This window comes from Macrobrachium rosenbergii, chromosome 41 (genome assembly GCF_040412425.1).
Source record: "Macrobrachium rosenbergii isolate ZJJX-2024 chromosome 41, ASM4041242v1, whole genome shotgun sequence".
Classification (NCBI taxonomy): domain Eukaryota; kingdom Metazoa; phylum Arthropoda; class Malacostraca; order Decapoda; family Palaemonidae; genus Macrobrachium; species Macrobrachium rosenbergii.
Window position 1 is genome coordinate 11,913,777 of NC_089781.1, and position 24,128 is coordinate 11,937,904.

General features: G+C 37.7%; 1 protein-coding gene across 4 annotated transcripts in view; it reads right to left on the reverse strand.

Moving 5' to 3' along the window:
• Cad96Cb (protocadherin Fat 4-like Cad96Ca) overlaps positions 1–24,128 on the reverse strand; it is a 372,880-nt gene that overhangs the window by 24,555 nt on the left and 324,197 nt on the right. For all 4 annotated transcript variants that reach the window (XM_067083989.1, XM_067083991.1, XM_067083990.1 and 1 more), the window contains one exon: positions 4,622–4,702. In XM_067083989.1, the coding sequence (XP_066940090.1) occupies positions 4,622–4,702 (81 nt within the window). The remainder of the gene's footprint in view (positions 1–4,621; positions 4,703–24,128) is intronic.

Sequence of the window (24,128 nt, forward strand, 5' to 3'; positions counted from 1 at the left end):
TCATGTGATGTGTACATAGGCGTTATTTTCTTTTTTACTAGTGACGCATAAAAAAACCAGGGTGCGTACAAAAAACTACATATACTGTATGCATGTATGCATATATATATTGGACCCCATGCATTTTTCCCTTTCGAGAGTGGTAGCGCCAGAAAGGTAACGGCTCTTAGCAGGTTTTGAGAGAGAGAGAGAGAGAGAGAGAGAGAGAGAGAGAGAGAGAGAGAGAGAGAGAGAGAGAGAGATTGTTAAAACAGTAAAAGTCTGTTGAGAAATGACAAGGAGTGAGAGATATGAATTTCCCCACTGCACAACACGCACACATACACACACACACACACACAACCAAGTCAAAGGCTTGTAATTATTTTACGCGAAGAAACTTTGGTGTCTCACAAAACTGTGCTGTGTGCATCGTGAACGACCGGCCTATTCACCTGGCTGCAGCACAGGAGGATGGATGAGAGGTCAGAAATTCTGGAAGGGATGACCCAAACCTGCCCCTTTACAAGTGGCTTTACATAGCTTTCACTTTTAACTGTAAAACCATTAAATACCATTTCATTTTAACGGTAAATGATGCAATGTAAATGATTTTACTGATAAAATGAAATGTGAAATTACCTCTGATTTTAGCTTTCAATTTGATTAAATCGATCGACTCTTTCTACAAAATCAATCGAATATTTGACAGACATGCAAGAAGTAAAACACAAATAAAATCACAAAACTGGAGACGACAAAAACTAACGAAAAGGCTAAACCAACAATGACGATTTTAATTGTTCCAAAGTAATCAGTCTTGTAATAAAGTTAGGCGATCTAATAACAGCAATCAAATTTTTCGAAAAAGCGCGTAACTGTTTGTGGCAGTCTTCATATTTTTTCACTAACACGAATTACACTTAATCTTAGATCTTCCACTCTCGGGCTTTCGACGATATTTTCAAAACACGTCTGATGTTAAACAAAAACTTTAACGCATACTATAACTCTTGGTACATCTGTTAGCGAAGTTACTTCAAGAAAACTGTTTTCTTCAAGTGCGATAAGTCCCTTTTCGGTGTTCACTTTTAACCAGTTTACCATTTTAGTCTTATGCACTAACCTTAAAAGCAAAAGAGAGAGGAAGAGAACATCCACTGTTTAAGAATTAGTATTGGAAAAGGGTTTCCCGCCGATTTCAAGGAAGCTCCTCTCATCTGGCATCATGCTTTTTCCTCCTGTTTTCTTTTGGCCTTAATTTCTTTTTTATTTATTAATACAGGCTGTTCATTTGTTAGGATACTGAGTTGTTGGTTTATCTGTTTATTTATTTATTCATTTATCTATTTTAATTTGTGTTTTACTATATTGCTTTCGTTTTATTTTTTCGTGTTTCAGCATTCGATTCCGCTTAAAATTACAGAGCAAGGCCCGAGTCCGTTTGGCTTGTTAATAATAATAATAATAATAATAATAATAATAATAATAATAATAATAATAATAATAATAATAATAATAATAATAATAATAATACTTTTCCAAATATTGTGACGCCTGTTAAATACACGAAAAATTCAAATATTCTCAATTTCTTTAAGAATGATAACCTAGAAATAACAGAGAATCTGATGAAAATGAAATTTTGATACAACTTGTTTTCCACATTGTACACAGGTAAGAGGTTAAAGCAAAAATCATCAAGAATATTTTTTTTTTTTACCTTGCAACGTGGGAACCTCGGTATTCACTTTCACAATCAAGAAATGACAGTTTTTTTCTGAAAAAAAGCCTGGTTTATCCCCATAAAACACATTCCAATAAAAAATAAATCGCTTTTTATTTCTAGGTTTACCAAAATGGTGCCGATTTTCAATTACTAATATTCTGAACGCCTTTCACTCGAACTCGGTCTTATATGAAAACCTTTAATTCTCTCACTTTTCGCGATCGTAATCATCACGTACATCATATTAAAAACTTTGCTCAGATTGTGATGTCAATCTTCATCGATAAATTAAACAATCAAACCAATTTACAAAGGTAAACAGGACGGAGAATCTGCTTTCGAGTCAGCCAGCCATCATGCCATTTATCATACATGTGACCTTTGCTCACCTTTTATTCCAAGAATCTTAATGCTCCTGAGAGAGAGAGAGAGAGAGAGAGAGAGAGAGAGAGAGAGAGAGAGAGAGAGAGAGAGAGAATAAATCTGACTTTATAGTGACTGGAATGAAAGAGGTCGGAAGCAGTGCGCGTGGGCGTGTAAATTTATACAGTATATATATATATATATATATATATATATATATATATATATATATATATATATATATATATATATATATATATATATACACAGTACATATACACACAGAAATATAAGGCATTCCTCGTAACAAAGGGTGGCTCATCAGAAAAGCAAAACAACAGCCACTACCACATTCATCCTTTTAGTTGCATTAATCAGTTCACTGGATACCTTAGCCTTTGCTTGCCAACACCTCATTCACAAAATACAGACAGCCCTTTCGTATCCTTTTATTTCTTACCGTTCCAGCCCCTTCTTAGTACATATTTGCTTCATAAACAATTCAACTCAAAGGCTTTTACTTTTTCTATTCTTACTCGCTTTCAACACCCGCGAAATGTAATCAGCACAGCATCCAGAAGATATCTTCCACTAAATGGCACGGACCTGATAATAAGCGTTTCTTCTCAAGCGGAATAAGTTGCGAGGCAAAAACCCGGCTGTTTGGAAAAATGGGCGGCAAAGAGAGGAATATTCAATAAAGAATAAATAAGGACTCTAAACATTTAATTTCATCATCCGACTCGTAAAGGGCTTTGCTGATCATGAGCAGAGTGCTAAAGATGATGGCATGAATGAAGTTTCTCTGAATCGTAAGTAGATGTATTAAAATTCATTGCGGTCCCGCTTAGTTATGATTCCTAATTATGCTTAGAAGGCTGCTAAATTATAAAACGCAAATACTTGCTGACTAACAGACGCGGCTTATGTGGTTAATTTTATCACACCACACGAAATAGGAGAGGTTCATTTTACGGGAATTGACTTCAACAGCTCATACGACGCTCTGACAAGGGTTAAGATGTAATGTTGCGCCTATGGCAAACGGATGCACAAGAGAGAGAGAGAGAGAGAGAGAGAGAGAGAGAGAGAGAGAGAGAGAGAGAGAGAGAGAGAGAGAGATGCTGAGTCTAAGCTTTCCATCTCCCTTTCATCATTATCTCATCTACATATGAAACGTTCGTAATTTCCCTAAAGGTTTCATCTCAAATTCTGTCATTCCAATATTCTTCTTAAAGCTTTATTCTCCAACACACAAGATGTTTTAGACACAGTTTCAATGTCCTGTCAGTATACAGCAACACATACTGTAGCCTACGAGATTTTTGTTTAATCTTAATTTTGCATGCAATTTCAATCTATTTGATCTCCAAATATTAATTACTACTCAAATATTAGTCAGTCCACTTTGCAGGTATTAAATATTCACCAAGATATACCCTAATCAATGCATGGTACAACTCATGATCCACCTCAGATTAAACGAGTGTGGAATAATTTGAAAACATTTAGTATTATTTCGCCAAGAAGCACCAGACTTTTTCATATGTAATTCCTTATCTTATACCGCAAAATACTAATAAAAATTCTGTATAAGAAAAATAAAATAATTTCAGCCCCGTCGACAACTAAACGACATAATGAAACGAATGAAAACAACATTCAAAGTCAGCACGTCTTAAGGTTTAAGCAACACACTTTCTAAACCTATTCATTTAAGAGAAGACGACTTGCAAGCACAATGAAGTTGTACTACGGAGCTAGTAATAAATTTAGCGGTTAACTCACTCACACACACACACACATTCTCTCGGAGCTAATACCTTGATTCGCCTTTTGTCTGACAATGCAACATACGCATTTTAAAACATTAGTATTTTTTTTTTTATTAGTGATTTCTGATAGTTTGATATATGTATATATATATGACATAATAATATATATATATATATGTAATAATATATATATATATATATATATATATATATATATATATATATATATATATATATATACACGCAATTTGAAATTCAAGAAAAACTAATAAACAAGAATGATAGATCAGATCAGCTTCTTAAAAGTCAAAGGTGCGCATGAGTCTAGGAAATCGGGAGCGGGAAGATATTTCCAAAGCTTGGATGTATAAAAAAAAAAAACCCACGCATGCCCTAAATTTTCAAGTCCAGCAAACGCAAAGCCCCTCGACAAAACATTAATTTTCGGCATGTGTTCCTTTTCAAGCTGAATCTTTAACTATGGTGTACAGATATTAATATTCGAGAGGCCAAAGGCAATGTTGTATCTGCAATCAAATGCCCATAGTCAATTAGCGTATGGCTCACACAGAGAGAGAGAGAGAGAGAGAGAGAGAGAGAGAGAGAGAGAGAGAGAGAGAGAGAGAGAGAGAGATTTAACAACTCTCTCCCGAGCAAAATCGAAGAGATATACATGGCTCGCTTTCAAAGCCAGCAAAGAAGAAACTTCGCTGTGAGACTTGCAGGGTATAATTATAAATTCGTGCAACAAGATATTATATTAAAGGCGACTTACCTATGACGCTGCCAACTGGTAAACTTTCTTTAACGAAGAAATTCTCCACGGATCCTCCTTGAGATAAAAAACACCTCGAGTCTGCAAAGGAAGAGAGAAAAGAAAAGTTAAGCACATAATCAAACTGGCGTTAATTGCCCATTTCTCATGGAAAAGGGTATTCATTACCATTCAATATTATGGCAAGAGATCACGACTTAACTTTCATCGGAACACCCCCGCAGAAACTTATATATGGACATAAAACAATATATTTAAATTTCATACTCAGGCTATTGGAATTTACAAAGAGCAGGGAAATTGCTGCTGGGTTGCATACCATGAACAAAAGCCCTTATAAATAATAAGAAAAATGGGGGGCTTTATTTTGCACCTGGTTTCCGATAGGCTTAGGGCGTGTAAAACAATTAGACCTTTATGTGCCAAGGCTATTAACGCTTATATACACACTTCCAGTCGCTCGTAAACTTCTGGTGAAATGAGGTTGTGTGAGCATACAAGATATATCCATATTACCTCCATAATTCAGAACGAATACATTTCTTCCCCTCCTCCTCCTTCTCTAATGAGTTTATGTTCCAGTTATGTTTTTTGTTTATTTAAAGTTCACTTTCTCCACTTTAACCTTGGCAAAAGTGCTCACGCATCAATTACCAAACAACACCTCACTCAAAGTGCTAAGCTAACCCAACCTCGTGTACTGCATACTGCTTCTTTAATAAACAGTTACTTTCTCCCGAGGGGTCAGATTGGGGAAGGAAGCAGAGGGTTGGTCAGTTTTAAGTTGCAAAGGATGCAGAAAGGGAAGAAGAAAAAGAGGCTTGATGAAGGAGGGAGTGGCGAATGGGGGAGAAGTACCGAGTTCTCGAGGCAGATGTTACACCAGAAGTATGCATGCATGACGTACTCGGGAGTATAAATGTGGTAAAACTGCTACACAGTCGTACGACTCTTTAAAACTTCCAGGTCTTTCTATCAAGCCACGCCTCTTCCAGTCTGGGACCGCGCCCAAAGTGATATGGAGGCGGCAATGTCGGTAGTTGCTACGAGAGCAGTGTTTTGAGGAAACAGTAAATATGGTCGTAGTATGCCTATTCGTATGACGGGCGAATAGGTCAAAATGGGAAATGGTATGGCAAATATTCTAATTTAATCTCGGGCCCCACCCATCGAGGTGGAGCGAGGCGCTCTAGGGTTCTGCTGTCGTTGAAATGGTACGACCTCCTTGGATGCTGATTTAGTATTCAATAACAAGGGCACGAGGACGATGCGGCGCGTTTGGTGCTATTTGATGTGTTGTGAAGGCGATACGCAATGCGTTTTTTAATGTAGAATCGTGGTTTGTGGTCTTGAATAAAAGATGTTTCTGGGGTCTCCTTATCTACCACGTACAACAGATAAAATATACAGGTGAAAATGAATTCTGCTCCTAAAACAACCTCAACAGCAACAATAGTAGCAGTAGTACAACTGTTGAATACACAGCTCTGTTTCTACCGCGTACTTTTACCATTATCGCCATCATTCCTACAGTTATTATGGAAAGGATATTCAGTGAAAACAAGTCAGTCATTACTCTTACTACTGCCGTACAACGACGCTGCTATCTAATATCGATCATCTCATCATCATGTCATTATAAGAGCAAAGTATATCATTATCATAATCACAATGAGAATTATCCAGTCCATAATGGTGACCCTTAAGCCTGAATAGACGCAATTTCATTCACTAAACGTAGCACGAACACACAAAATTTCCTAAGTTCTCTTATTTAATGGAAAGAGATCAATTAGTTTGACAGCTTTTAAATTCCAAACGTTTTCAGATCTTTGGAAGAAGGGGCATGGTTTCAGGTAACAAGAAATGCGAATAATGAAAATAAACGCCAAGATAAACATTGAAATGCTATGAAATCTGTTGAACACAGTTTAACAAGAACGAAAAAGTTTCTCTTGCGCCAATACTAAACAGGAAAAAAAAAAGGCGTCCATCTTCAGCAGACAGTCACTTACGATGCCTACCAATATCAACCGACAGATGTAAACAATTTGTAAAACACGAGGCTTCCATAATGAAGGTACGTTATTGAAATCATACTGATATGCTTTTTCCATTTGTGAATCATGATGGCTGGGTAATGTAATACGTATACATCAGCACTTCGTTATTATCACTTCCCTACATGTCTGGAAATAATAATCACTCAGAGTTGATCCAGAGAGCAAATTCAAAACAGTCGCACGGAAAAATTATACCCAAGCGCTTACTCTCCCGAAACCTATCTTCTATTTCGAGCATGAACTGATGTGAGAACAATGGCGAGAGAATAAGTATAATAATACGTGATAACGCATAAATCTTGGATAAAGAGAAGCAGGGATTTAGAACAGACGTTTAGAAACAAAAACAGAACGCCGTGGTCAACAAGAAGACTATACTGGGGCCCTTTTTTTTCGAGAACGCTTTTCCTAAACTTTTCTAAACTTTAAGAAACTTCCCAACAGCTATTTTTTTCAGCTGCTGTTGATGCTGATGTTTTGGTGATCTGTTAGTGTCTAATTTAAAATTGATGGATATCTATATATATATATATATATATATATATATATATATATATATATATATATATATATATATATATATATATATATGTTATTGTCTAATTCAAAAATTGATGGATATCTATAATATATATATATATATATATATATATATATATATATATATATATATATATATATATATAGAGAGAGAGAGAGAGAGAGAGAGAGAGAGAGAGAGAGAGAGAGAGAGAGAGAGAGAGAGAGAGAGAGAGAAGGTCTGGGAGAGGGTCTCAATCTCATTTTCGAGAAATCGCAGGCATCTAGAACAGCGGTAACGAAAATAACAGTATAATTAATCAACAATGGTAACTGCTTAAACAAAACAGAATGGCATTATCATCGTGGCAACAAATTTACTCTACACTCAACACACATACGTCCCTACGTGTATCCGTAATCATATGGAAGAACTTTGTTAAATTTCATGTAATCGTCTCGTCTCGGTGATCGCCTCCGCTAAGCGCCACAGAACATACCTAACGTGTTGTGTGGAATATCAACAACCCACTTGTGAATGGTCGAAAGTGTGAGTGGTTGAAAGAAAAGAAATTTTTGGGACAAGAAAGGGGAAATGTCCCTGAGATTGCCGCAACTTTGATAATGAATGCTTCAAGGCGATCTGGGCCATTCTAAATAAAGCATTCTTTCATTTTTCACTGAACTTCTCAAGGTTTTTTGGTCATTGAGTCAGAAGGAAAACCTACATGAGAGAGAGAGAGAGAGAGAGAGAGAGAGAGAGAGAGAGAGAGAGAGAGAGAGAGAGAGAGAGAGACCTTATTAGATTATGAAAAGACCCAAAGCAAAATAAGCAATATAAGTGGAAGGAGGAATACTTCCAGCCATTGACAGAGCAGCCAATCCCCCTTCCACATTATGTCTCAGCATTACATCGAAGGAGATCTAAGTTTAGCAGAAGATGGACAGAATATATTTCGGAGCACGATTCACTTATTCAATCCGCCGCTATACCTGGCTACTTGTCTTTGTTCTTGGTACACACACACACACACACACACAAATACAAATCTCGCCTTGAGAACCTGCCCCTTCCCGCAATCAATAACTATAAAAGTTTTCCCATTCAACGTCATTAGGCTAAAAATAATTTGCCATTTTATAGGACCTGATTTTTTTTTTTCATTACGTTTCTTTTATATATTATGTGGAGTCGTCCGTTCGATATTTCTGCGGGATTATTGCCGCAAAAAAAAAAAAAAATTTTTTTTTCAAGATTGTAGGGGACAGTTTTATCTTCGAAGCAACACGTAAAAAAGACGTAGAGGAATCCATACCATACAAAATCTACACACACCAGTTCCAGTAACACGCTTCGTCATCAAAGAAACAAAAAATAGATATGAATTCTCGCTGCAGTACGCATCTGTTCTAGGTATTTGAGTGGTACCAGCAAGTAAAAGGATAATCACAGGTAAACATGCTGGCCCACAGCAAACCTTATTAAATAAAAAAAAACCTGTTCAGGTATTCGTAACATCAAATTCCGAGAGGTTTGAAGGGTTCGACAACAGTGAGTCAGGTTGGATGAGACAGTGTGGGTGAGTCAATGCGCATGACTAAGTCCGTAGAGTTTATCGATTGAAGCGTCAGTGTCGCTCTCTCTCTCTCTTTCTCTCTCTTATTCTTTCCAATGAGATATCTTTTAAATATTTCTTTTTCTATTAAATTTTTCACAATTAACTTGAAATGAAAGCATCGTCTTTATTGTTGTTGAATTGTGTCCGTTCTTGGTAACTATTTTAATGGCTTCTTCAATAATTTTTTTAATGATAATGGTGATTAAACTTTCCACAAATTTCCACTTTATATTTCTTCTAATTCTTCAAAAGAGCAGCGTATGATAAGCTAGTACTTGCGATTTTTTATCAAATGGAACATGTCGACTAACGATAATGGGTTAATTATTAACCTTTGGATTTTTAAAGTTAAATTCCCATTTTCCATTAAGAACACAATTTCAAAATATAGGCTACCTGGTATATTATATTATACTATATCAATATAATAAATTCAAGTCTTTTAAAAAGATTTTAATGGCCGGAGTAACTTTCACCAAAACGCATTTCTTAGTCACCTCAAACTAACACAAACAAGTACATTCTTTGCATAGACATCATCTCCCGTCTCATTTCATCATAAGCGGGTCGTCCATTCTAATGAACATTCACAACTTAAAAGACAAATATTATATCGCAAGAAAGCTGAACATAAATAATTCATCAAAGTCACCTGGGTGTTTGGAAAGTGAAGGTAAGACACCATTGTGTCACGTTCTTCACGCTACAGGAAGACTAAAGTGAAAATGGCAGAATCTCATTCTTTGTTTTTGTGAAGACACTATGGAGATTTAACATTCCAGAACGTCGCTTCTGGGCAGAGTGCGTTAACGATGCAAGTGGCTGGGTTTTGGGAAAAAGAAATAAAAGAAAAAAAATAAATTCCATCTATCTATCAAGAGTTACACTGTATACTTTCCTTAAGGGGGGAAATTCTCTCTCTCTCTCTCTCTCTCTCTCTCTCTCTCTCTCTCTCTCTCTCTCTCTCTCTCTCTCTCTCTCTCTCTCTCTCTCTCTCTCCCTATGATAAAAATAAATCGAGTCGTGACGGCAATTTGTTAATGCAATCCGTCAACCAATAACGAAAGTGCTCTCTCTTAATTAATACGTAACTTCAAGCAAACAACAGTGGCAAATACATCAACGCGACACACTGTTTATCATTCGATGCCTTGCTGTTCGTAGTGTCGAGCAAAATTGGTTTCCCAATAAAAACTATGATTTGTTATCCCTATGTTTTTCATTTCAACCTCCGGATCTTAGAAAAAAAAAAGATATCAATACAAACGACTTGGCCCCAGCATCCTTAAGGATTAATTAAACTAAGATCAAAACACAATTACAAGACCTGACTGAGAATGAAGTTGTAGTCCTGCACTTTGACCTATATCTGAACTTAGGGAGACCTTGATTTTTTGACTCCGGTCCATTCAATGCGTAGGAACAGCTAAATGTTTTCTTTATGCAAAACAGCTTGGGAGTTCTCATTGGGAAAATGTTGTCACTGCGCCTAAACGCCACTCACATTATCTGATAAGGACTTAGAGTTAACACTAACACATTATGCATTATGAGTCTATAAACTGTTGTTAGTATTTTTTTAAAGAGACAAGAAACAAGGAAGTAATGCATTGAGACAAACAAAGAGACATAAATAATCAAGAGTTCTGTAAACGTTGCTTGTGACTTGCCAGTGATTACCATTAGCACGACGGGAAGTGGCAGAAGGAAAAACTCCAAAAAGGGGAAAACACGAGAAAGAAAAACTACAGAAGGAAAAACAGTCAGCTGGGGAAACAACAAAAGAAAAAACATGGTTTGTGATAACTAAACAGCCAAACACGCCCTTCGTGTGTCTGATTCCCAGACGCTTTGACAGAAAACGAAACAAAATCAAATGTATGCGGAACATCGTTTCACAAATATCTCCACCTAAGAAATGAAAACAAAAAGTAGGAATTATACAGACTAAATGCAATTCCTTGTATTGTTGCGCTGATATGACAGTCGACGATCGTGAACAAGAGACTCTTGGTCTCTTAATGCATTAAACGTGTCGTGTTCTGCAATCTCAGACAAGGCACTGCCTACGACTACAACGGATACAATTCTAATGAGAAGCCAAGGCTTATCCCTCGCATTCACATAAGCACCAGTTTCCTAAAATACTTGAAGGTTATCAGGTAACAAAAGATCATAATTATAATAATACATGATCCTTCTGACGCCCCTCTCTGGCAATTTATTTAGAAATAATATAGTACAGCCAATATATAAGTGGATGTGAGTTACTGATAATTGTTTTGTAAAAAATTATCATCAGACACAAATAAATAAACAAAACAAATAAATAAACACAAAAATAAGGAAAGGAACAAAACATGTTTGAAAACAACAAATGAATAAACACAAAAGTAAACATGTTAAAAAATGAATAAACACACAAGTAAGAAAAGGAACAAAATATGTTTAAAAACAAAAAAAACAAAAGAATAAAATGAATAAACACAGAAGTAAGGAAAGGAACAAAAAATGTTTAAAAACAAAAAAATTAATAAGCACAAAAGTAAGGATAGGCTACTCAAAAAACTAAAAATACCCATTTTCTTCCTTAGAAAATGCCCATTTAACAACATTTCGAAACCAAAATCAAAAGAATAAAGCAAGATTAGCGAAAAATGAACGTTAAAAAGCTTACACCACCACAGTCCTAGGAGCAACACACTACATCACAACAAGGTCAGCGTAACAACAGCAACACAATCAACAACAACTACAACAGTTAGGTTCAGTTATTCAATCTATAAAATTCGCCTAGCGTTACACTGAGGCCCACCCACGTGACCTTGGAAGGGAGAATATGTTCAACTAATATTCTCTAAAAATATATATATATAATTTTACATAGAAGACGTAATTTTTCTTTGTAATTTGTCAAAAAAATCTTTCGTCAAAAGCTACGCTCCAATGAATGGTCAGACACGCAACTTTATTTTGAAAATTCCGAACAATAGGCAATATTATTATTTCTATTTTTACTTTCTTTTGTGGTTTGTCACCAGAAGGCTGTTGCGAAACGTCACTTCGACGAAGACTTTCTAGCAGTCCTGTTCAGAACAGGCGTGACATAAAGTTTTTCAAGTCTGCAAAAAATTTGTAAAATGCCACTCAAAAGAATTACGAATGTTAGCATATGAAAAGAGTACATAACGGTACATATTTTCTAGTTTGTACGTATAGATACGTGCATACCCATGTAGACAGTACGTAACTGTTACCTGTTTATACTCGCATGAATAACACTACATCTAAACACGCGCGGACACACACACGTGACTATAATAAGAAGCTGACACACACACACACACAAAAATTACATTTCCTCTGTCAATATTAACATTCGCAACTTGCTGTCAAACTGTAACTATCGCAAACAATAAAAAATATTTCAAATGAATCTCTTGATGCTTGTTTACATAATAGCAAAGATAAATCGTTGTTAGGAACCTGATACTTTCAATAAACCGAGAAGTGTATGCAATACATAATGAACGCCAGGTTTTGTCATGAAGGTAAGAGAAGAGTAAATTGGAGTAACAATACACCAAGATGGACCGTCGGCTCATTAAGAATAAATGTCGCTATATAATAAAACTTTACTGATAACAATACGATTAATATTCAGAGTTACAGATTATTATATTTATATAGCATACGGTAATATAAATGTAATCCCAAGTGATACTGAAGTAACTGCTTTAATATATACGCACCTGATGAACACAATTCATCTAAATCTAAAGCACTAAGAAACACATGCAGTTGCCAAACAACACTATACATTAAATACCCATACAACAGGGTCCCTCTTCTCTCTCACCATCTACAGTAAATCCCCATACATTAAGTTCCCCTTCTATCTCACTGTCTACATTAAATCTCCATACACTAGCTTCCCCCGCCCCCCTCCCTCCCTCCCTCTCTCTCTCTCTCTCTCTCTCTCTCTCTCTCTCTCTCTCTCTCTCTCTCTCTCTCTCTCTCTCCAATTAAGGTATGATAATGTAAGCCAAATGAAGTGAAACAGCAGCAGGCCTTCTGAAACAGTTTAACTCAAAAAGTAATGTGCCACAATATAAATACCTAGAGTAACCTCTGAGAGAGAGAGAGAGAGAGAGAGAGAGAGAGAGAGAGAGAGAGAGAGAGAGAGAGAGAGAGAGAGAGTATACGAGCTGTTATATGTTGGTCCACGTATCTCTCTTCGTCCAAACAATAAAAAACAAACCTTATGTAATGAGGGCTCTCGTTCGACCCTATCCACGTAGGGGAGACCTTTTGGCCTTTCCCCAGAACTCTGAAGTGTCTTAGGTAAGATCTTGTCTTTGATATGAATACAAAGGAAGACGACTCGCATCCAGACTAATTTATACCGCCGAGCGTCTGACAACCGAGCTATAGAAGGAACAACCTCTCATTTTCAATGAGGTGTTAGAGAAAAATGGACACGAGAGAATGAGATGTAAGAAACTGCGGGCGATCATTTAGGAGAAAGTGCATAGGGGTTTAAGGAGGAAACAGTACAAACTGAATAAATGGAAAGCAAAAAGACATGGGCAAACGTGAATTAGAAACAAAAAATTAATGACGCAGACAACACTTGCAACTGCACACGTCTGACACATTGTGTCCACATAAGGTTGCAGATCACGTAGACGTGTTCAACAATGGCAATTTTCTCTTATACCAACATCCTGAACTCATGACAAGACATACATAATATCTTAAGAGAGTCTTCTCCCCTCCGGCTAGTATTTTATATTGCAACAAAAGAATCTCCACGCAAACACATGATCGAACGTGACTGTCCATTTTCAACATTTTCAATTCAAGCACACCTCGGGTGACCGAGTTCTACTTTCAGATTCTTTCCTCATAGTTTAGCATTTCGACTCTTTATCTTCCTAGACTCCTTAATTTAATGACCTCCTTAAGCAAAACCGTACATGCCAATGCTTTACAGCAACTACAGACCAAAGGACCACATACTAAACTTTAAGACGTCACGCAAGACATAGGAGAATATTTGATACCAACGCAAAGCACTTCCATCGGCACATTTTGAACTATAAGCCAATAAATCATAGGTAAATCGTCCAAGGAACATGTACTAAAATAGTTTTTTCATATATACCGTAAACTCTAGGTATCTGCCATGTATTCTTGAAATAGCAAAATGGCCTTCAGTTTAAGATCCCAACTGTAGATAATAGCCAGCTTTGACTTGGATCTCAAAAGAATGAAAGAAAGGGGAGGTTGGGTGAAGACTAATATCTCAAATTATTTTTCCGTACTTGGCCGATGGACATTAACAACTGTAATGGCATTTCCAGAGGGCATCTTGTCGTGAATCCACAAGGCATTCTGATTTTAACACGGAAATCCACCGCTGCTCAGCAAATACCGAATATAACGGAAATAGGACATATAACCATCATTTCCCGTAATGGAAACGACCCTGACTTTTTTCTTATTTCACCCGGTCGTTACATCTGTCACCGTAGCTTTTAACATCGTGGCAGTTACTTTCACATTTCATATGGCTCCCAATATTTCCTGGTGCACGGGATCCTCGTAGTCCTTTTTTTTTCATCAGTACATACAATAGTGACATTAAAGAACATATTCTAACATGTCAATTGCTGAGAGAGAGAGAGAGAGAGAGAGAGAGAGAGAGAGAGAGAGAGAGAGAGAGAGAGAGAGAGAGTACCCCAAATAAAACTTAAATAAATTTCAATCCAACATTTGCCTACCACATGACCTTAGCGAAATCCCACAACAATACTGCTAATAAAATTCATCCTTTATCAATCTATTCTTACATCAGTTACATTTATACTATGGATGTGGTGGCTAGAAATATGTAACGCCAGGTTACTATACAACTGAATCAACATTAATTATGCCCGAGGTAAACTCCCGAGCCCATCTGTACTTGCAATTTAACAGAAAACTTTCAATGGCACTTCAAACGAATCTTTGCCAATTTTAACAACTTAATGACACACCTGTGAAGGTGTTAAGAAAGAAATTACCAATTTTACCAACTTAATGACATGATTGTGCGTGTGTTAAGAAAGAAAAAAATATGAATTAATCTTGCAGTGTTTAAAACATCAACAACAAATATGCGAAAGCCTGGACATACCTGATTCACTGAAGTGTAACGAACAGCCTACATGTGGCACCGTGTTACTCTTAAAATGTTGCAAAGACAGGTACAGGGATGCCTCGATGTTCAAGATTTACACACACACACACAGAGAGAGAGAGAGAGAGAGAGAGAGAGAGAGAGAGAGAGAGAGAGAGAGAGAGAGAGAGAGAGAGCAGCGCCGTAAGGAAGTTGCATTGGCTGTCTCAACAAGAGAAGATTTACATTGGGGTAACTGATTTAAATAACCAAACACAACCATGAATTCCATCTCATGGGGTCTTTCAGCCCACGGCAAAAACTATATATAAAATAAAAATTCAAGAGTATTAGCCATTCCCATATATGCCATAAAGAACTTCTTAAGGGGAGCATTTCTGACTCTGAATATGGAAAGCTCTTGAAAATCTATCTCCCCCTCTCTCTCTCTCTCTCTCTCTCTCTCTCTCTCTCTCTCTCTCGTATATGCATTAAGTAAACTCCAGGCAACTATCACCTGGTACGGGATCTTTTCAGGCCCAGGGGAGAAAAAACTATCAAAAGAACCGATACAAAGCCCTGACCTCAGTTGACCTTTTCTAGACAGCAACAATTGCCACCGTATCCCTTTTTTCCCCTCGCTGCAATTTAACTTTTAAAGTTGTTTTTTTTCTTGTAGCTCTCTCTCTCTCTCTCTCTCTCTGACTGTAAAAGTATCCAGATGCTTGCTTGATGGCAAAATGAAGAATGAAACACTTTTACCGGAGGAGGAAAACAAACGAGTGTGTGCGTGTGGGCGAAAGTATCAAGGAGTAAGTTCCCCGTATGGCGTTTTATCGAATCCTAATTTTGCTCTACTTAAGAGACAACCGAGTGCTTATACTCTGCAGATGGAATCCGAACATGCTCATAAGAAAGAATGTAAATGCAATCAAGTCGTAAAGCGTCACTTGAAACGTCGACACTTCCCCCTTCATGAAAATGCAACACTTGGTTCTTGGTTGAAGAAATGACTTACTCAGCAAGAATTGGCTGACGGATGTGGATCACAAACCGTATCCCATTACAGCATATCAGTTGAAATTCATCGAATAATCCTGGACTGCATATACATATATTTACGAATGTATGTAAACAAACAATTGGAAAAATCAAAATACAATGCAAGGAAGGAAAGAGCAAAAAACCTTAATGATCAGCAGCAAACATATCACTAACAAAGACCTATGGTAGAAACAAGAACGATGATATAACACACAAACAAACAAATTATATAATATATACTTATATCTTATATATGCTATATATATACATTACATATATTTGTGTTGGTGGACAAAAAATCTAAACTATCCTCCCTAATCCAATGAAGTAAGTTTAACGCAACCAGAATAATACTCAAAAGCCTAGACTCAATGCTAAACCCACTTATGAGACGTCAAAGTGCCCCGCGCTAATCAATAATAATAGAGCGTCATTTCCGTCTGATCGTGCAAATTACTTTTAGGGGGGAAATACAAATGGATTTTGGAACGCAAGGCGTCGGCGGTATTAATGAATAATTCACTTGTCGACTATTAACCAAAGAAATCACTCCACGCCTTTAAAGTACATTACGGCCATTTCAGTTTCCAGTCCCCAAATTATATCGACTGGTTTAGGTGAAATGTGGAAATATGCTTTCACCATTCAAAGGGGAGAGGCAATAAAGCTAAGTCGTACGGCAAGTAGGGGCTATACGATAAGTCGTTTATAATGAGGGAAGTAAAAAGCTTGAAATGCAAGGGTCGAAATTATACTAAATGACAGGATTCCGTTGAGCTGAAAATGACCGTAGCTCTGAATCAGAAAATACCGTTTTTCAGAGAGAAATAACGAATGAAATAAAAAGTTAAGACTTGTCAGGCATATAAAAAATTTTCTATTTCAGTCAGTGGCATTGTTCGCAGATACTATCTTATTAAGACTTTGAATCAGTCTATACTACTTCTTTTTCTCTTCTGGAAAGTTTCTCAGGAATAAGGAAAATTATTCGAGATTCTTTCCATTTACTTTTTTCTTTATCTAGTCGACGGACCGTTTCTCCACCTCTCGGCGGCGTCATCAGGACAGCCTGTCGACTAGAATAAATAGTAAATGGAAAGAATCTCGAATAATTTTTCCTTATTCCTAAGAAGCCTGCCAGAAGAGAAAAAGAAGTATAGACTGATTCGAAGTCTTGATAAGACGATAGCATCCGTGAACAATGGCCCTGACTTCAACAGAAATTGTATAAGAGAGAAAATATGCCCAAATAGCAAATACAATTTTCTTAAAAGTTATTCAGTTCGACTTTTGCATTCTATTAAAAAATTATCTTCGGCAAAACAACTGCCTACTTGAATAATTTGAAACTTACGTCACTGACACAGCATTAACCTGCATTAAGCAGCCTAAGAGGGAATCACATTTAAAGCATTTAGTCATTACTGAAGACTTATACAAGTAGCACGCTAAAGCCTGGATGTATACGTATTTGAATATACCTGGATACGTATATACAATCGTCTATTCTGAAGTTCCTGCAGATATATATGATTTTGAAGTACTGCTACCAAAATATTAATACACAGACATACAGCTGTTAGAGGAATCATTCTTTCATAATTTTTACCAGATGGCCAAGACTCTCTCTCTCTCTCTCTCTCTCTCTCTCTCTCTCTCTCTCTCTCTCTCTCTCTCTCTCTCTCTCTCTTTATTTCTTCCCCTTTCGAACCTTCTCCACTGAAAACTTAGATTTTCCGAATAAATTTCTCTTCGAAGGTTACACAGCTCTTCGGTACTAGTATATTCGTGTATAGGCAATGTTCTTTGTATATACCCCAGAACGAAAATAACCGCCAAAATACTGATCATTTATTTCTTTAATGCCTCATTACCTGATTGCATATTTTCAAATGTCTTTTCAACACGAAGAAAATTTTTTATTTTCATCTATTTTTTTACAGCCTTTAAATGCATACACTGTTTGCATTATGAATATACATATAATTTATGAACAGCGAGGAAAAATATTTACCATCAATAAATAAAACCTCCTGACGCAACACTTAATTTGATGCTTAATTAGAAGTTCAAAGACATCTAACAACGAGGGACATCGCTGGGCATGAGGGTCAGAAGAACGAGTCACAATCAAAGGTGGAATCCAACCGGTGGACCAACCAGAGGAGCCAAATAGCGACTGACGTCACGGGAACTCTCGGCGGCAATTGGCACATCCGGATGTCACAGACCCTTCCCCCGTCATCGTCCTTTCCCGCCAGTCATCGAGCGATTTCTTTGCTAATCTTAATCGCAGCTGGAGGAAACGACTTCGGTTTCCTTTTTGCTCTCTGTCACGACGCGACTCAAAACGTGGGATATATACGCCACTTTACTTCTCTGATGACTCTAATGACGGGGTCCTCCAGAAAGATTCGGTTTTTTAGCTTGTCCTCCTAAGATGTCATCTGGGTTATTAGGGTTTCAGTTCCGGAGGTATCGCGTGTGCGGAGTGTGTTGATCTCGGAGCGGCAGGCGGGGCATGATGCTGCTCGTTTTGCCATGCGCAAATAAATTTGAAAGGAAAATGAGTTACACACCATAATGATGGTTCTTATGAATCTAGATTTACATGGGCTCAAATGCTATCTAATTTTGGAGGGACGCCGGCATCGAAAATGTTCAAGTAATAATCGGTTAAAAAATAAAAAATACAAATAAAGAGGAATGATGATAACACGGGAGTACGCTTTATAACTGCGATCAAACAAATCAGAGTACTTCAGATTCTATATTCTTTACAATGTTTGTTGTTATTTCGTGACAAAATGTCTCCTAACAACCAGTTAAGAGCGGAATCTTCCCAGTTTTTAACACAACTGTTTATATTCATCGACAATTTTCTACGAACGGAAAAACGCCGATAATACAACACGGATACATAAGGCATCTTCAACTAGCAGCGTTTTGAGGGGGTTAGGGTAATTTGTAGCGGCGATTTAGTGAAAGCAGCTGTATCGCTGCCTTTGATGTTTTATATTGAGTCAGCATTATGGCGGCACGGGCTCTTGTCGCCAGCTGGGTCATCGAAGGTGCCACGTTTTGACTCCTCACGAAGGGTGGCAACCGTACATTTATTAATCAAAAGAATGGAGGGTTCACCAGTGTCCCCTCAAGTAAGAAACAAAGTCTTAGACATAGGCTCAGGCACCAACCAAGGTTTAAGATCATTAGTCGTGTGGTTACTGGCATCCTTTGTGCAGTTAGACAATACAAATGCGAAGACTCAGTTGTCACATAGAAAATGACAGATACAAAAAAGTACAACTAGAGGATATTTTGATAGGCCTCCAAACACCCATGAAGTATAAGTACAGTATGCACGTAATTATTCCGTAGGAGACCAACACACACACAATAGAGGCGAAGAAAATGGAGGGAGATTGGAGTACAGGGAGTGAAGTTACACGTACCGAAAGCGTGAACTTAAACCCGTAAAAAGAGGGGAGGGGGTAGGGGGGGGCAGAAGGGAGGGGGGAAGGAGGGCAAGAGAAGAGAAGAGGCGTCCAGGTTCTCCTTTTGCCTGAGATAAAAACCGGTTTTCCTGATTAGAACAGGTGGAACGCGAAGAGAGCAAAAGGGCGACAGTGCCATAATTAATAGTGTCATATCTCAGTGACCAGGAGTAATGAGAGGTTGGGGCAGCCGATGGGAGAAAAATCAAGGTGGAGGAAAAATCACGACACGAAAATGCAGAGAAAAATCGCCGAAACTGCATTTCGCTCCCAGAAATACTCGACTGCATTCTCGGTATCCCCGAATCAGCGCTGGACGCACAAAAAAAAGCTCGTTAGCGAAGCTTACTCAAAAGGTGATGTTCATTCGGACAGAATAGTTATTAGAGCAAGTGCAAATTCCGCCCAAATGCCCATGGACGAGCAAATACGAGGCTATTGGACACACGGTTAACTATTTTCCAAATGATGGCAAACGTTACATCGATGTCTGGCTCTCTGAGAACTCAATCGAAGCGTAAACACCTTCCGCAATTAAAGGGAGATTATTGCACTAATGCTTTGCACAATGTAATCAAGGTAATTTACGAAGTTGAGTAATTTTCAGCTTTGCTTAGACACCATTTTCATTTTGTAAAGCTACTGCATTTTCCTGTTTAGGTTTTGGTTTTCCTCACTTTTTTTCGGAAACTTTAAGGTCGTCAGAATTCTGACAGTAAAATCAGAGCTACTTTGTTCGTGTATCTATTAATTTTCCAGTTATTCCATTTTATCGAGTAAGAAGTACGGGTTTTGACTCGCAAATAATTTTAGGTTTATTAGTTTCTACTAAGAGACTAAATAGTAAAAAAGGGGAAACTTAGGAAAACTAACTTCATGCAAATGCGAACAAATATTCTGCCACTTACTAGTAGAGTATTTCTCTCTTTCTCTCTCACTTTCACAAGAAGTTACCACATGACTACTCAGGAATAAAAAGATATCATATAAGAGGAACAATATACAGGCCCCCTTGAACGTAAATGCTATGCTGATGTAATTACTGATTAATGGGAGATGGCAAGGGGTACTACCTACTTGGGATTATTGAGAACGTCCATTTCTCCCAGGTCTGTCTGATTGGCCAGAGGGTGGTGGGGGTGGGGGTGGGGGAGGGCAAGATATCAATACACAATCAACAGAAAACGGGAAGAGAAATAAAAAAAAACGGGACATCATAAACAATGGTGACCTCACGACGTCTCAACAAGAGAGAAATAAAATAGAAGCATACAATGTAGAGGGAGAAAGAGGAAGACGAAGGGGAGGGAGGGCGGGAGGGAGAAGGCTGGGGGAGGATGAGTGGGCGTGGGGGAGGATGAGTGGGCGTGGGGAAGTATAAATATGAAGGCGTTTTTCACGGATCAGTGATGGCGGAGGTTACACCAACGGTTACAGTGCAATGACCTGAGTTCATGTGAACTAATTTGCAAAGAAAATAAAAAAAAATAAAAAGTGAAAAAAAAGTCGAAAGGCAAGAGATCAACATTCGCCCAAGATCAATGTCACGATAAACAGACTTAAATTAATTTAAGAATATTGAATTTCGGTAACTAGAAACTATGACCCGTTGGATTTTAATAATTATTGGCTATTAGCCACCATAAATAAGGACAGAATTTGGAGGCCATTCACGTATGATTGTAAAACATCGCACCATAATTTTCGGTGTAACGATAAAAGAGACAATAATAACTACATAGTTTGACAATTAAGTAACAGAAAGGAAGATGCTTATCAATTAATCTACGCAAAGGCCTCACAATTAAATACGAATTAACAGAGAGAGAGAGAGAGAGAGAGAGAGAGAGAGAGAGAGAGAGAGAGAGAGAGAGATATTTGTCCAGCAGATGCAAAGGGACATACTCAATTTCCGAAAGAATGCTTAACACTGAAGCAAATCAGACGAATCTTTATTGAATAATGACGTTTTGCATAATCACAGAAGGCATCTTTACGATTATGGGTTCAAATATTAGAGAACTGAGCCACTGATGCAGAAAATAGATGAACAGATGACATATGTAAGAGTACACAGCACTGAACTGTGCAAAAATACAAAAAACACTACAAACTTGCCAAGAAGGCATAAAAAATAATTTCGAAAATGATCGATTTTCAAATTCTACTGAAAGGACTTATTCAAGAATACCGTTCCATGTGGACAAAGGATGTTTTCAGCCTTTTTATCATAAGACACAGTACATACTTGTAGCGTAAATTATGACAGCATTACTTCATTAAAATCAATCAGAATTGTAATCAATCGAAAACAACTTTTTGGACAAAAACATATTGCTCTTGCCTTTTTATTCCATATGTAAACGATGAATTTCATTGTCCGATTTAAAGGATTTAAATTTTTTAATTGTTACCAAACAGGCAAAGATCCAGTTATTGATTCTTCCCCACCTCCGCCAAACCATGGAATTTTTCTCTTAGAAAGTCTATACCTTCTTGGATGGGCAATACTTTCTTTCCCCTTTCCGCTACTTTCTCTCTTTGCCTTCAAACCCACTTTGTGACAATGGCGAAAAATGGCCTCATGTCTAGTTTAGATATCCGAGTAGCTGGTACCTGTGGTACATGCAAAAGAGGGAGTGGCATCACAAATCACACTTCATTTAATAGTTTCAAAGAAATTTATATAGTCAATTTCTCAGACAAATACAACAAAAAAGTCTCAGTCCGAGCTGTATCGTCAGATATGATAAAAAAAAAAAAAACATTGTCACAACTTCCTAAATCCTAAAGCATACATGATATCTTTGGTTTAAATTTCAGACAGGGAAATTTTGTAAAGGAAACGTAAAATTGCCATGTTCTAACCATGGGAAAGTCTCGTAAAAGCAAAAAACAAAACAGGAAGAAGAAGAATGAGGAAAAACACACCTCGACATAAAGATATAGTTAGTGGCATAAGAGTAGATGAAAGACAAAGATTCACGTAGCCCTACAATAGGCGATAAAACTAGATAAAATCCACAGAAGGATACACATAACCATATCCGTCCAGTCTTCTGAAAGACTTGTCACATGCAACTGCTACTGCGGCGTCTTTAGGTTTCGTTCGCTTTCGTTCAAGCACCTTGTAAAAGTAACCCTCAAAGGCACGAGGGGAGTCAATGCTTTCTCGAAAGGCGAAGGAGGGCGACCCAGTTGTCCGAGTAACACCTCCAAGAATGGCGTGAAGGCAAATGAGATGAAGGACCTCATTATACGTGTCCAAGAGACCGTTCAGAAAGATCGAAAGTCTGTTGCGGCAGTGTTCAACAATTTTCTCTCCTTTTGTTCTTGTTTTTCTTTCGCCGTGCAAGCTTCCAGCAGCTGCTGCTGGTGCAACTGGGAAACATGGGCCACTTGCTGTTGATACCTAATTGTAACACAACTTCAGAACATCCAAATTGCAATTAATTTGCAGTTTTTGCCAAGACAACTGTTCATAAGTTTAGATTTTGACACAACAGGTGCATGGCCAGCCTACTAGTTCCATTCCAACTTGAGCCTTATTCCCTCCGCAGAGAGGTTAAGACTATATCCTAGATGATTGCTTGTTTGCTCAGTATGTTGAGTAGCATTTTATTTATTAAAAAAATATTTAGTTCTGAGGACTTTTTTTTTTTTTTCAAAAGACAAATTCATTTGTATTAATTTCCAGAAGGATCTCCTCAAAATCTCGAATTGAAACATCACACTACTAACAGCTTCACCAAGCGGTGCACTCGAAGCGAGATTACAATCAGCAGCACTTTCGATTTATCCGAAAGTCTCGCGGAAGAAGATTAAAAAAACACGATCCTTATCCCTAAAGGCACTTTTCATACGCACCGGAACGGACGGAGTGGTGCCAGAGCGTTCGTGATCGTGCGACCTCCTACCGAGCTTACTCCCTCTCCCCTCTCTCTCTCTCTCTCTCTCTCTCTCTCTCTCTCTCTCTCTCTCACCTCATCGACCAAAGGGGTTTCTGTAAGTCATCGCCCCCTTCTCTCGTTATATACAAAGCAAGTTAACACTGAGAGATAAAAAAGGCAAGCAGATTCTTATCAACCAGCGGGATCCGGGACATGAAGATCGCCTGAGCCAATCGCCGCCGAAGGATGGATGATTTAAGTAGTTACGGCCTGGAGGATACTCTGTGGGACCTAGAGAATCTGGGGGGTCACGTGATGGCTACAGGATAAAAGTGGCCGACGGGGCTTTACCCACAACGGCGATGAAGACCTCCTATTGGCTATTCTCATTTTCACACATTCTCCTCTCTTCCATTTATTACGGATTTTCGTCATTCCCTTCACCCTCCCATCATCAGGTCCCTCCGCCTCTCATTCTTCCCTGATAATTATTTTTCCCCTTTCAGAATGAATTTATTTCCCGATTTCACTCGCGTACCTCTCATTCTTCAGAACCTTTGCCCGTTGGTATTTCATAAAAATATAATGTTAATCAGTTATGTTAACTATTAATATTATTATTATAATTATTCATAATTTGCTAGTGAAAGCCTTCATAAAAGAGAAAACGAAAATCATACATCGGTGACCACATACCCAGGACCGTATCTAAAGT